Below are 16,263 nucleotides of genomic sequence, written 5' to 3'. Positions count from 1 at the left end.
TTCATTTTGATTCCATCAGAATGCTTTCTGCCACATACATGCTATTTTCTGAACATCCTGTGGGCAACAGTAATACCAAAGAAATCCACCTGCCAGCCTGTCCCTTCCCTGGTCCTGCTTTTGCATTATCATGAAGATTGTTCAGCCGTGACTGCAGTGTAGAAGGAAGAGCATGAGTGTCTAAGTCAGTCTAACTTCTGCTGGATTCCCAGCTTCACAGGACAGCCTATCTCTGTGGGCATGCTTTTAGGGTTAAGTGAAATGATATATGCAAAGCCCTGGTACAGTACACAGCACATAATAGACTGCATACAAACAGCAGCTTAATATTATCACTAAACCTGTTTGAACTGTTAGGACCAAAAAGAGAGTTCCACATGAGACAAAATTCCTATTCTCTTTCCACACTTGTTAAGTATTCAAAAAATGTTTGCAGGTAGATTTTTAAACACAATTCTATAAAAGAGAATTGAAATAATCCCCATCGATGATAAAAAGGTCTTTAACATTCAATAAATGCTTTGAGCCAAACTTAAAAGGCTCTTCATCTGGAATAAATTCTATTTATTAACTTCCTGTTATGAGACAAGTAATGTGATGTGCAAACCATCTCTTGAAAATACATTGCAGGTTTATACCCCACTGGTATGGATACCTTCTAGTTCCCACTGAGCCCATGCTCAAAGGTTTGTGATGTAAAAGTTTACTCAGTGAAGTCCCTATCATTACTGGATCCCACGTGAAGAGACCTACTAGAGGTTTCCGGAACCAGCATTGAGTTCTGAGTTCTATCATTACTCACAGGACTTTGAGCAAATAATTTAACCTAAGTGCTGCCCTAAATATCTCAAAGGACAGTTTCAAGGGTCACATAGGACCAACCAAGTGTCAAGAAAACTATATATCACACTGTTGTGATAAATTCTTTATTTTCTTCTCTCTTGCCCTGGTTCTTTAAGACAAAATTTCAGATGTATTCTAAACAGTGCTACAAATTCCATTCTGCTACATGATTAATGAAAAGATTGAGTCATTACCCCTGTGTGTTTTCACCATTCTGGCTATAGAATGGTTGTTTCTTTTTTAAACTCTTTTGTATATCAAATTAATTCAGAATCATTTTTGCGTGGTGTTTGTGAACAATACACAGCGACTCTCTCCAGCTCTGCTGGCCTTTCAGTCAGTGAGCTGTTTATCCAGCACTGTGCTCTGCTCTGTGCAAACAGGCCTCCACATGGAGACAGCAAGCAACTCAGGAGACTCGTTAGTGAAAGACAACAAGACAACCAGACAGGGCTTGGAAGAGTGATGTATTTCAGTAGTGTATTAGCAGCTGAGAATCTTTTATTACTGATGACATTTTTACATACTTTTCAGTATTTGTTATTTCTAAACTCAACCTTTATTAAGCTGCTCATTTTATCCTGATTTCATCTGCCCCACACTACCCAAGGGATGTCCTTGGTTTCATGAAACATTTTCTTCCCATTATCAGCCTCAAGGTCATCATCAATTATGTTCATTTTGATGGTCTTAAATGTCATCAGTAAAGCAAGCGGTAAGTAAATTAAACTAGACAGCAAGAACTCAGACTTTTATCTTCCTCATTTACACTATTCCCCAAAGAGATAATAAACAAAAGAAGGATTATAATGAGGCCTAAATTTAGTTTTATCCATGTTGACTGCATGACCATCTATCTGTTCCCTTTGATTTTTTTCCTCTGATCCCTCAAGCTGATTATTTCAAAACATCTAGTTTAAATGCTGCAAGGTCATTACATAAAATGATCTACTAGAGTGTTCTCCCTGCAACCTCACCTTTGTGAGCGGGTCTGGGTTTGCTGCGCCATTAGAAAACTGCTGGCTATTAGAAAATTGCTGAATCACAGCCATTTCTGTTCTGTCATTTCACTATCCATCACCTACTCAAGGCAGGTAGCGTGTCATCACCCCTCCCCTGCCTAGCCAGAGCCCACCAGTCCCTCAAGACCCACTCAGACCCCACCTCCTCCCTGCAGCCTTCCCTGCTGCCGACATCTGCAGCTCCAGAACCATCCGTCATATTCCTCTACTGGCTTTTCATCACCCTCAGTCCTACTGTTTTTGCAGCTGTCAGCACGGTGCCAGTCACCAACTGCCAAAGCAGTCGATCCCATGAGCCACGAGGGGACTGCCTATCTCCCAGAAAAGTCAACCCAAACTGAAGGGGCCTCATCTTCTTAAATAAGCTGCCCCCAACTCTGGATCCTGGGATAGGAAGAGCCAGGGTGAAAAAGGAGGCCAAACCCTATGCAGGCCCTCTGCACTGTTAACCACAGACCCCACAAGAGTCACATCTAGTGGGGCATACATAGATTATTAATATTTAGGAAATACAATTACCCAGGGTAATAGTTACCCAGAGGCCTTTTTTGCTTCAACTCCACAATAAGCATCAGTTACTGAAGGTTTCCAGAGTACCGAAGTGCTCAAGCAGGAACAGCCATTTTCAAAAGAGAGATTAAGGAGTTCTGCCTCCTCACCACTGCCAGGTTGGGATTAGAAGGTCACAAAGACTGCTATGAAAAATAAAAGATGTCACTCATCATGTTAAATGTCTTATGGCAAGATGGGCTGATGCTGGGGCTGAGTTAAAGTGAAGCTATCCATCTTCACATTTCAAGGGGAAATAATTGAATTGTTAAACCTATATAAGCTCAATAAAACAATTAAATTAACACGGATTTTTTAATCAAGTGCTTCTGTTGGTCCAAATTATTATTGATTTTGATCCATCTAATTTGGGGTTAACCTGTATCTGTATAGCTCATTTTTCTTCTACTTTCCAAGTGATTTCTGTGAAAGAGATGTGAATAGTGTGCTTCTCCAGTGAATTAGAAGTTTTTCTTTCTTTTTTAATGCCATCTGCTTTATAACTCACTGCAGGAAAACAACTGACTCTCTCATCTCTTTTTCAAAAGCAAAAGCTCCTGAAAGTCTATCTCCCACCTTTTCAGATTTGTAAAAGCATGAAAACATGATTTCTTTAAGAACATCTGTGAAGATCAGTGGTAGCAAATTGTCTGCTATCATAATCAGTCAGTAGCAACCCCCCCCCCTCAAAAAAAAACAGGAGAGAGTATGTAGTAAACTAAATCGACAGCTCCTTTGTGGAGTTTGTGTCAACATCACTGAACCTTACTAAGGAAAAACCCAGTATTTAGCAGATGTGATATATCTGTAGCTTCGAAGAGCCAGGACTAAATGGCAGTCTTGCATTAAATAACCACAGTGAGAAAAGAAATGCACTAACTCAAACCTAATCTGGGCAGAAAGGTGGTAATAATCTAGACTGATCCATCCATAAATGTTAACCGAGCATCTGCCATGGACAAAGCCAATGTTAGCACTAAGGACAAACAAGACAGTGTCATAACCTTCAAAGCAGCTTCAAAATCTAGTATGGGGTCAGGATGTACATACATGAAAAATTAACAAATAAGAAACAAGTAAAAGAAGGATGTAGCCAATCAAATTCTAACTCTATGCCATACATCAGCCCTGATGGTATATAGAATTGCTTATGATCCCCAGGGCAAGTCAAGGGGCTCTAATATGTTACATGACCTTCACCTCTGTTGATCCCTCTGCCAGGACCCTCTCCCTCCCATCATGCACCTGGACCATCGTTCCCATAGCTCAAGTCTCATATAAAACGCTGCCTCCTCCTACCCTGTTTCACCCAATCTGATTCAGAGCTGCACCCTCCATGCTCCCCAGTGCCCTCTCCAAACTGTATCAGAGCACTCATGACACTATACCATAAATGCTAATTTATCTAACTCCCCAGCTACACTGAGTTACCAGAGGGCAGAAATTGTGCCTGTGTTTCACCCAGCACTTAGTCACCTTCCAGCGCAATGGATTCTCAAGGAATGTTTGAATGGAAGTGAATGAATACCACCAATCCCTGTGGATCCCCCCCTCCTTAATAAACCTTAAACTCATCCTGTCTTCCATTCCTGTGCACCAGCCAGTATAGAATGACAGCTGAGCAAGAAACCTCTGGGTAAAGACCACCTATTACCAAGTAACCACGGGCAAGTCACACAACCTATATATGCCTCAATTTACTCAATCTGTAAATTAGAGATAACAGAACCTATCTCCTAAGGTTGCTGAGGATTTAAATGAAAAAAAAAAAAAAAAAGACATAAACCCCTAATGTCAGGCAAATAAGTACTTCATGTTATCCACTATTATTAGTTCAAACGTTATTCATCTCCTATATTCCTCTAATTGGTCTGTTTCCAGCCACACCATCACTGCAATCCACCCCTCATCACTGCTACCAGAATGATCTTAAAAATCAAAACACATGTCACTCCCTTGCTTAAAACCCTTCACTAGTTTCTCATCACTTTCAGAAAACTGGCTTATTTTGTCACTTCATGAAAGGCCCTTCATAATCTGACTCCCACTCCCTCAACCATCTCCCCACAGCCAAGCCTCGCAAGCACCCTCCTGCATGCAAATCTCAGCAAAATCATTTTCTTACTAATGACTTAAGAAAAACTCAAGTCATTTAAAATTCATTACATAGCTTATGTATAAACTTATGTATAAGCAATACTTTATGGCTAAACTTCATTACCTATTTATATATCACAGCAAGACTATACATTTAGCAAGGTATATAAACTCCAAGTATGTTGTAAAACATTGAGCTATATAAACTACGATCATCTTAGTAAGTTATACCATGAACTGGGGAAATTATCTCTTTTAAACAGATTGATTATTCTTCAAGTAATTCCACCCTAATAATATGTATGCTACAACAAAAATAAAGTCTTAAATTTGACTGTCTTGTTGATGCTAACAGCAGCTATAGGATGGTGACCAGAGGTCTCTAATTTGATTTTAGCAATATTTACAGGATGCCCAAAATTTGCTAGGTTGCTAGTTTGAATATTTACTAAAATTGATTCTTGCCATCAGTTCCATTAAATTTTATAAATATCAAGTGAGCACCTAGCTTTATGCAAAGGACTGGGCCAGGTACCATGCAGAACAAGGATAAGTAGAACATTAGCCCAGATTTCAAAAGTTCACAGTCACCACACTCGCATGAACCATTTACACACAAGCTATACGCTAACTACTACCTGAAAATTCCAAGTGTTCAAACGTTTCCACCTTGCTTTAGACTATCTGTCTTATATTTGACATATAACATGGATATCATGTGGAAAAAAAAACTGTAGCATTAAAATTTAAGGATGCTGTGACTCTCCAAGTAATCTTTTATTAAAAAGTCTAAATAATAAAGTCTTCCTTCAAAATAAACACTAAAAATACACATCCTGCAACTAAGCAATTTTATGTTAGTGAACTGGCACAATGATATGAAACCATTTTATAATGAAACAACATGATTATCTACCTAATTCTCTATATATAAACATAATTTTATTATATGCTTATGAAGCAACCTTAACATGTGGTTACAAAAACTCATAAAAATATAAAAATAATGTAACATGAGGCACTGAAGAATACATCTAAACATTTCAAGTGACTTACAAAATAGAATACTGATCTTTACAAGTATACCTCATTATTTATATTTTTATTTTCAGAAAAAACTTATAAATAGTTCACTTAAGTATATTTATCACTAGTTAAGCACAATTCACTTTACAGTTAATTAGCTTATGTCCAAAACCAGTCCTTTTTCTGTATGATTTAATTTTCTTAAAGAGCAAAACACTTAATTTCAGTAGAAAATTTACATATGAAGTTTAAAGAGGCAATAATTTCAGCAAAAATGGAAATCAACCACCATATCTTTTCTTGAGTTCTTCAACAGAGTTATCATTCAATCCTGATTTGTCTATGTGATTGAATAATACACGTGTAACTGAAAAAGAAAAAAATTTCATTTGAATCTCCATTTTCTCCAAAGTAAAGCAAAAATTAAAAGGAATAATCAAGTCTGTCTAATACTTTTTACATTTTAAAGCAATCATTAGGGTTATTTGTAAATTCTAATTCAGATATTTAAAGAGCCAACCCGAGAACAGAAAATTATAGAGCAACCCAATGATGCTTCTTGCCAGAATATTTTGCTTTAGCAATAAACAATTTTCCCTATATCCTTAATGACATGAACTTTGCAGATTAAACATAATTCATTCTGTAGCACCTTAAAGACTTTTGCCCTGTATAACAAGTATACTTTTATTTACTTAATATTCCAATTAACTGTTTTTCAAACCTTAAAATCATTTTATTTTAAAATAAAATTTTTTATCACTACTATAAATAGAAAATTAGCAGCAATATCCACAAAAATCATGTTTGATGGGCAAGCTATGTATTTTTAAAATATATAATAAAATATATAACAATTAAAAGTTAAAAATAAGATTTCCTTATGAGTCATATAAAATCTTTCTTTTTCATACCAGTGAACTGTCCACAGTTAACATTTTGGAAAACACTGCTAGGAGTTCATACTATATCCCTCAACATTAAAACTAGCTAACAGTTGTTACTAATAACAATGATAATAAAAGACAATAGCTACTATTTATTGAATATTTAGTTACATGCTAGGAACTATTCTAAATGCTTCCATGTTTAACCTAGCAGAGAGTGGTGATCCAACCAAGACAGTAGTATTGGTAGGCCAGTTTGGAGAACCAACTCACATTCTTTGAGTACACTTCAAGTAACCACATCATAGTGACAAGAAATCCATTCAGTCAAGCACTCATACTAAGGCTTTCATGTACTAAGCACTATTCTAATACCCTGAGACCTAGAGAACAAGGTAGATAAAGTTCCTGCTGTCATGGAGCTTCTATTAGGGATAGAGAAATACATACTTAAAATACTGTCCTCTACTGCAGTTCTGTCTTATGAAGAAAATAAACCCAGGTAAGATGACAGGCAGTGATGAGGAAGGGGAGGCGGGCAGTTATTTTGAGTAGGCCTGTGAGGAAAGGTGACTCTGAGGTAGTGACTATTAGGTGGAAACTGAATGAAATGAAGAAAAGGCAGGGAAGGACAGTCTCAGCTGAGGGAAACAGTCAAACAGAAAGACCCTGAGGCTACAAGAAGCCTGGCAATTTGGTACATTAAAAAACACAGTCAGTGAGGTAGGCAGAATGACTTTAAACAGTGATAGAAGAGAAGTCAGAATAGTAATAACAAACTAATACCTTCAGGGAATTTCAGGGACTGTTTCTGATTAACTAAAGATTAAGCTGAGAATTCTTTTGGTTTAAGTTTATTAAGAATCTCTCTAAACTAGATCCACTTCCTTAAATACAAACATAAAGAGTATTTTCTTTAGTGATTCAGACTCAACGTCACTGCTACAAACATAAAGAAGAGACAGAAAAGGAGCTCAAAGTGTGTTTCCAGGAGGTGCATTCTAATGATTTTCCTTTCTAAAACTAGACTGTAGCTTAAAACTCTTGAGTACCACTGACTCTTGAACAACATGAGTTTGAACTGCACAGATCCACTAACAGACGGATATTTTTCAGTAGTAAATACTATAGTACTACATGATCCAGAGTTGACTGAATCTGGATGAAGAACCTCAGATGCTGTGGAATGACTGTAAAACTGTATGTGGATTTTCAACTGTGTAGAGGGCTCGTTCCCCTAACTCCCACACTGTTCAAGGGACAACTGTAATTGAAGTGCCTCCATAGTTTGATTTTACTTAAATTAGGGTTCCCCAAAACTGATACTTTATGCCAAAGACTGAAATGTAGAAATAAATAAGGGATATAATTCTTCAAGTTCCTCACCTGCCTCTCTTTACCCTCTAACTCTACAATTCAGCCACACTGCACTCCTTTTAATTTTCTGAGTTCAATTTGCCCTCTCCTGCCTCAAAACCTCTACACATCCTCAACTCCCTTCATCTGACTCCTGTAGTTTTTTGAGAATTCAGCTTAAATCAAACAAACTCAGATATTAGCCGAAAAAAATGAATGCGACCACCTATGCACCCACACCCCGCTGCATGCTCCTGTGGCAGGGACCCTGTACATGTTCCACCATGCCAGGAGCTCAACCATTACACTGATACTATATTTTCAAGTAGAAGAGTTCAGACCACCTTGGTTTAAATCCTGGGTCTGCCTTCCTAGCTGTGGAACCTCAGGCAAGTTCCTTACCTGTATATGCCTCAGTTTCCCCTTTTGTAAGAGCAAAATGATAATTATACCTACACCTCACAATGTTGTTTTCAGACTGAAAATTTTTACTTAATTCAACTGTAACTCAGTTTAATTAAACTGCAATTAAATTGCGTGTACCTTGTACATAACTGACATTCAATAAATATTTTCTATCATTTGCTGAATAAAGGAACACATAAGAATAAAGGAAAAGCTTTTTTTATAGAACTCACCTTTCTTCTCAGATTCTGACATAAACATCACTGCCATATCAAACCTTCTTAGTTCAGAAAGTCTTTGTAAGATTTCAAAGATGAGTGATGGCTTTTCTTTCCTGAAGTCCAAATAAAAAGCAAATGATCAATTAAAAGCAGCTCATTTAGTTCTGCTTACTAAAATAATATTCCTAATTATATATATTCTTTATCTTTTGTTCCTGCACACTGTCTATATTTTAAGTGCCCAAATCAAGTCAACTGAAGAAACTAATATTCTTAAATGTGAGGCATAGAAGAGACATTATTAATCTGTTATAATACTTGTTACTTCTATACTCCATCTTTCTCTAAAAAAATCTGTAAGTCCTTTTTTCTCCTAATCATTTTCCTTTTCATTGTTTATACTTGTATTTCTTTACACTACTGCAACAGTAAAATTTACAATATAGCTAATTCTGCAATATAAAAGGTAGCAGTATGATACCAAAAAGGATGAATTTTCCAAATAACTAAAAGTAGGAAAGTATAACTAAATTTACTTACTCAATGTAAAAGTCATGCAGAATTTTAATGATTTGGTTGAATACATCTGGATCTAGATTTTTCTGAAACAACTTGGGATACAAGGATGGTTCAATTTGCTTGGGAAAAATATAAGGAGTTAGAAAATTATGGCAATATTCCCAATCACAAATTATTTATATAATAATTGCTTAGATCAACATAGTTAAGAATAACTACTATGCATAAGTATTTAATGAATAATAATGGGGAATCACACTGAAATGTAACTATGACAGAAAGTTAGAGGGACTGTAAGATAATCACTCTGCTCAATTCACAGAAAAATCTCATGGAGAGACGTATATCACCCAAGAGAAATAGAAAACAACAGAGCTCAAAGAGCAATAAAAAGAGAGTTTAAAAAATAGAACTACATGAGATAATATATTTTGAAATGTTATATACTGCACAATTATAAGAAATTATTACAGTGATTACACTTGAAAAAGTGCTAAAAAATCCATTATTTGGTGAATTTCATATGATTTGACTCTTTTCCTTGAGCAAATAAAAGTTAATTTTCAGGAGAATGATTACCTAAATATTGTAAGCATAGTTTGGCACACAGAAGGCACTCACTGTATTTTAACTTCTTTCCTCATCTTAAAGAATGGAGAATTAAGTTTAAGTCATGATGTATGAAATTAGATTGTTTCTGTTACAGAACAGAATTTAACACAGAACCTATTTCCAAAGGTTCCCTGGTTGCAAATACTTAAAATGGCTTAATCAGGATGATATATGTATTAGGCAAGGGATAAGAGCATTTTCTACATTCACACTGTGAAAGAAACGTGAAAGTGAAACTCACTCAGAATACTGGAGTGGTTAGCCTCTCCCTTCTCCAGGGGATCTTCCCAACCCAGGGATCGAACCCAGGTCTCCCGCATTGCAGGAAGATTCTTTACCAGCGCTGCCACCAGGGAAGCCCAAGAATACTGGAGTGGGTAGCCTATCCCTTCTCCAATGGATCTTCCCGACCCAGGAATCAAACTGGGGTTTCCTGCATTGCAGGCAGATTCCTTACCAACTGAGCTATCAGGGAAGCACAGAATCATACTGTTCACAAAGCAAATACAACCCTATTATTATATAATGACAAAAGAAGTTCTTTGACTTCTAACTTACAAGAGAACTACTAGCTTCCTACCTCTTACCTTCAAGTACTGATACAACATATCCGGAGAACTTTTCAGTTGTCTGAAATCAGATTCAAGCTGAAATGAGTTTGCAGGAACTGGAGGAAGAACAGTCCTGATACACTGAGCAGGTGTTTTGTCTACCTCTATAGGAATCTTCTCACTGAAAGACTGACATGCATCCTTTTTCAAACTGACATGAGAGCTGAAATATTTCAGAGGCATCAAATAATCAGAAAAGAAACAACAAATACTCAAAGTTTATATACAGAAACATCAATAGAGAGTCTAAAGTTTCTGACTTTATTGATAGTATGTTATCTATTTATAGTCTGCCAGTAGTAAATTCTTTCAGCTGATAATATATGTATAATTTTGGCAAGACATTATACTTCTACAAATTTTTGTGTGCTGACTATGTACAGCCTATTCTCATTAGCTGGGCTAACAGCCTTGCCACCTTTTGACAAACTATTTTCATACACTGCATTTGTAGTAACAGTGTCAGTGCTCGGTCGTGTCTGACTCTTTGCAAACCCACGGACTGTATCCCACCAGGCTGCCCTGTCCACAGAATTCTCCAGACAAGAAGACTGGAGTGGGTTGCCATTCCCTTCTCCAGGGGATCTTCCCAACCCAGGGATTGAACCTGGGTCTCCCGCATTGCAGGCAGATTCTTTTCCATCTGAGCCACCAGGGAAACCCATACTGCATTATTATATCACATATACTCACAACTCAACCTTTCACTCTGTACTATCTGAATTATCACAGTTTCAAGAAAGATTTCAAAAAGAAAGAAATGCTTCCTCCTTTAAAAAAAAGTCTGCCTACTTAAAAGTTTTCCCACAATCTATACTATCTCTCTAAATAGAACTACTAGAATTCAAAGTTTAAAAAAAAAAGTTTTTAATAGGACTGTTGAGTAGCAATGCAAGAATATATAATAAAATTTCAATACCCCAAAGTAAACTATTAGTCTATGTCTTTCATATTCTCATGATTAAGAAAATGCATGACTTTTTTAAAAATTCTGAACAAAATTTAAAGAGCCTACAAATAATCATAAATATCAATGGCTAGAATAATGACAATGCCTAAATTCTACATTGTTTATGAAGCTTCCCTTCAAAAAGTTAAAAATTCTTGCTGAATTACAAAGTGAAACATATTTACTTAAGTTCTAGAAAAGAAAATAGATGAAATCAATTTGTTCAAGGTACTGTTATCATTTCTAAATTCCTCACTACGGTAAAGGAATAATGATAATTCATTCAGCAAAACCTCTCTTACATTTAAGTAAAAAGAATAAAAAGAACAGAATCTAAAGTTGGATAGTTCAAAAGGTTATGGGGAAGAATACAACCAGAAGTCTTATCAGTACTATCAATTTTCAGTACTTATCAGTCTTATCAGTAATATCAATGGAATTATTACCATTCAGATGATTATCAAATAAGAGTATTTCTACTCACTGAAGAGCTGAAGTATCACTGATTTCTTCTATTTTCAATACTTTGGCTTTCGGGACACCACTTGTGGGCAAAAGGTCATCTTGGCTCGAGTTCTTATTTGTCATGCCTGTGGTTGCTGTTACACTTGCCAGGGTAACAGGATTACACTCTGGAGTAGCCACAGTAGCAGTGCTATCCAGCACATCAACAGTCTGTATCAAATTACCAGTTTCTTCAATAATAACCTTCTTGAGTGGCTTCTAAAACAATAAAATCAATTATTTACATCAATATACAAAAGTCTCTTAAAGTCACAAATTAAAAGGTTACAATGTTCTTTCAGCCAATATTCCAGCTGCAAGTAAATTCAATCTGAAGTCATACCTTCTGAGAATGCAAAGAACAAAAAGAATCATGGCACCTACCATATGCATGTCTAAATGGGGGAAAGACGGTGCATGTAGAAATAATTAGAAGGCACTATACAAGGTGAAGGTACAGGGTGCCCAAAGAAAAGAGGGAGATTAAAATTGACATCAGGGAGCTTCGCAGAAAAAGCACACAGGAATGGCAGTGTGATAGGGTACAGCATGGCCAGTGGGAAGGTGAGACGTCCACCACGGCTGGTGCAAGAGGAGGAGAGGTGAGACAAAGCCGGAAAGGCTGCTTAAAGAGAGCTTACAAAGGGATTTGTGTACCATCTCAAGGAGTCTTGAGTTTATTCCAGAGGCAACAAAATCAAGAAAAAATATGGCCAAATGACATCAGTACTGTAGGCTAGCTAAGCAGAACAAGGTCAGGCAATAAACAGCATTCTGTATGAGAGAGACTAATATTTAAACCTAACTGCATCTTCTTCCGGAGAAGGCAATGGCACCCACTCCAGTACTCTTGCCCGAAAAATCCCATGGATGGAGGAGCCTGGAAGGCTGCAGTCCATGGGGTCGCTGAGGGTCGGACACGACTGAGCAACTTCACTTTCACTTTTCACTTTCATGCATTGGAGAAGGCAATGGAAACCCACTCCAGTGTTCTTGCCTGGAGAATCCCAGGGACGGGGGAGCCGGGTGGGCTGCTGTCTGTGGGGTTGCACAGAGTCGGACACGACTGAAGCAACTTAGCAGCAGCAGCAGCATCTTCTTCATATGTAGCAGCTGGATAAAACCAGCCCAGGATTAAAGATTTGTCAAATAATATTCACAAAGCTGCTAAGTACTTGACCATAATAATGGTTTTTAATTTATTAAAATAAATAGCATTCACTATTTATTTTAATCATAACAGATGTTAAACATTTTCAATTTCTTCCTCAGCTTACATGTAATACTTTAATTTTTAAAAAAAAAGACTTTCTTCAGTATATTGTTTTCATTCCAACTATATGACTGAATTTTAAATTAAAAAGTTGAAATATATAAACCTTTTATACTAAACTCAGTGTTAAAACCAGACATTACACTAGCATAACTAAGAAAAGACCTGATGGTAACAACTGAGTGTTACTGGATGAACACACATACATAAAGAAGCTATTATAAATTTGTTAACAGAATCCTGTTAGCAGTTCTAGCAGTTCTAAAGGATAGTCATGTTAATCTAAGGCCTCTGCTTTGCTGAGAACTATCAAAACCAGTAAGCTTTCTATCAAAATATTGACCAAGAATGGACATGTTAATGTTAAAAAACAGTGTTAAAGAACAGACTATAAAAAAAATAGACTACAACTACTAAATTATATTGATGCAGTCCCATTTAAAACCAAATCCTGGGGCCTTCCCTGGCAGTCCAGTGGTTAAGACTGTGCACTTCCACTGCAGGGGACACAAGTTCAGTCCCTGGTCAGGGAACGAGCATCCTGCATGGCACACCATGAGGCAAAAAACGAAAACAAAACCTAAATCTCGTCAATGACAACATGTAAACTGATCCAGGCTAATGAATTTCCTAGCAGATGATCTCTTCAAGGTAGACCACTGGCTCCTGAGAGCGGCTCAATGTTACTGATGATGGCTGGGAGGGATGAGGGGATGACAGTATACTGGTAAAAGGAGAAAAACATAAAAGACGACACTATAGCCGAAAGACATAAGAAAACATAAGAACATGAATTCATTTTTTTTTCTGGCCACACCTCACAGCTTGTGGGATCTCAGTGCCCCAACCAGGGACTGAACCCCAGTGGCTGACAGTGAAAACAGAGTCCTAACCACTGGACCACCAGGGAATTCCCAAATTCATCTCTTTTTGAATTAAGATTTAGAAACATAAAATTTTCTTTAGCTTTATGACCATTCTTTAGCTTTATGACCATTTCAAGAAAAAAACAGAAATGAAAATAAACAGAAAGAGACCAAGTAGAAAGGTGAAATTTTCATATGGGAAAACAGGAAAATGAAAATAAAATAACAGAAAATAAATTAGTGGAAACTAACTCATTTCCTATCTAGGAACTCCAGGTCCAGCAGGTCTAGATTACTGCTCATCTACAGTCTCTCGAGAGAAGACATGCCAAAAGTATGTAGTCAGACCTGCAGCCCTTAAGCACAGAACTCCGTGGTTGAGCCTCTCGCTTGAATAAAGTAACCCCTTTCCTGACCACCTTCCTCAGTGTTCAGGTGGCCTCACACAAAGACCATACAAAGGACCGAAAAGGAAATTAACATCTGTTTCACCTGAAACTGCCTTAGCATTCCTGGACATCATTTTCTTTGATTTCAACTAACCTATGAGTAATTTTCAGCTTAAGCAGAAAAAGTCACATAGGGATCATACTTGCCTATGGTTTTAAAGCTTATGAAATGGTCTGCCTACCTGCTAAGTTGCTTCAGTCATATTCGACTCTTTGCAACCCTATGAACTATAGCCTGCCAGGCTCCTCTGTCCATGGGATTCTCCAGGCAAGAATACTGGAGCGGGTTGCCATTTCCTTCTCCAAGGGATCTTCCTGATCCAGGAATCGAACCTGAGTCTCCTGAACTGGCAAGAGGGTTTTTTTGTGTGTGTGTGTGTTTTTTTTTACCACTAGTGCCACCCGGGAAGCCTTTATCAGGTGGGACTCAAATCAAACCTAAAGCATCATTCCAAACTGCCATACTATTTTTCAAATAATGCCCAGATTTTAAAACGGAGACCTATTACAAAAATAAAGAGCAAATTTTCCCCTTCCTACTAAGATAATGATTTTGCTTGTGTTGGATCAGTTACAAATTGATTACCCCAGATCTCTCAGTTCATGGAGGTGTTCTGTTTTGAGATCCAGCCACAAAAGATTAAAATTCTTGTTGCATTTTCACAATTACTAACATAATTGATTTATAACCTGAGGGAGGACAGAACTCAACAGATTTATAAAAGCTGTTTAGGATACACTGGCCACAGAACATTCTTCCATACAGATACTTGACTTACCATGTGGCAGTGTTTTTATAATTATGGACAAGCAAAGTCTGACAAAGACTTATTTTTTTAAAACTTTGGAATTAATTTTTGTGACAAAATTTCACAGAGATGTAAAAGTATAAATCACATTGAATTAAACATTTAATCACCTTTACTGTAAAAAATAGAATAGGTAATAAATATGATGTGTGACAATGAACATAATGTATAAAAGGAACTAGATTTATGCCTGGCATATGAAATAGTATCTCAGAAAATGCAAGAATAAAGTCAAAATAAGAACCCAGGAAATGTATTAAAGAATTCCTCTGTTCGTTACTTGAAATAAGAACTTGGCAAAACACTTTCTTCTCCTCGCCTTCTTCCTTAGTAAAAGGAGGATGAAAATATCTGCTGTGACTTCACTGTAAAATCAGCATTTCTTTCAAAGCATCATCCATGCATTAACAGTTACTTCCAAGGGGCATGGAGGGAATCATGATCAGGGAAGAGCACACAGGGAGGTTTCTGGAGGCTGATACATTTCAACTTTTTGACACAGTTGGTGGTTTCATAGGTGTTCACTTTATCCTTTAAATTTTAATTTGTCCTGGGTACTTTTTTATATGTATTTTATCTTTCATAATTTCTATATATGATACTAAGAAAACATCAGAAATTATCAGAGTCAAATTTATATGTATATATATAAATTCATATACACATATATATGAATTCCCAGGTGGTGCTAGTGGCAAAGAACCTGCCTGCCAATGCAGGAGACATAAGAGATGCATGTTCAATCCCCGGGTCAGGAAGGTCCCCTGGAGAAGGAAATGGCAACCCACTCCAGTATTCTTGCCTGGAAAATCCCAGGGACAGAGAAGCCTGGTGGGCTACAGTCCACAGGGTCACAAAGAGTTAGACACAACTGAGAGACTAACACATACATATATAATAATACATGCCTTAAATGATTCAATTTTGAAAGTCCAACACAAGACAAATCCCTGAATTTTACCATCTACTCTTTCCATACTGCAGGAAAAACTGGCTTTGTTAGACTTAATAAAAAACAGTATAGTATGCTAAAAACAATATGCAGCATATATTCTTAAGAATAATTTTGCCTGCAGGTATACCTTAGAGATACTGCAGGTTCAGTTACAAACTATCACATAAAAGTGAATATTGCAATAAAGCAAGTTACCTAAAGCTTTTGGTTTCTCAATACATAATTAAAGTTATGTTTACACTATACCATACTCTTTTAAGTGTGAAATAGCAGCATGTCTTTAAAAAAACAATGTATATAACTTAAAATT

General features: G+C 36.8%; 1 protein-coding gene across 2 annotated transcripts in view; it reads right to left on the bottom strand.

The window, feature by feature from the left end:
• Positions 1-5,506: 5,506 nt before the first annotated feature.
• RPAP3 (RNA polymerase II associated protein 3) overlaps positions 5,507-16,263 on the bottom strand; it is a 33,826-nt gene continuing 23,069 nt past the window's right edge. For both annotated transcript variants that reach the window (XM_068971103.1, XM_068971104.1), the window contains 5 exons: positions 11,582-11,820; positions 10,125-10,311; positions 8,947-9,044; positions 8,419-8,519; positions 5,507-5,904 (listed from right to left, as the gene is read on the bottom strand). In XM_068971103.1, coding sequence (XP_068827204.1) covers positions 5,819-5,904; positions 8,419-8,519; positions 8,947-9,044; positions 10,125-10,311; positions 11,582-11,820 — 711 coding nt within the window. In that variant the 3' untranslated portion in view covers positions 5,507-5,818. The remainder of the gene's footprint in view (positions 5,905-8,418; positions 8,520-8,946; positions 9,045-10,124; positions 10,312-11,581; positions 11,821-16,263) is intronic.

Source organism: Capricornis sumatraensis, chromosome 4 (genome assembly GCF_032405125.1).
Source record: "Capricornis sumatraensis isolate serow.1 chromosome 4, serow.2, whole genome shotgun sequence".
Classification (NCBI taxonomy): Eukaryota; Metazoa; Chordata; class Mammalia; order Artiodactyla; family Bovidae; genus Capricornis; species Capricornis sumatraensis.
This window is presented reverse-complemented; position numbering and strand designations above follow the sequence as displayed.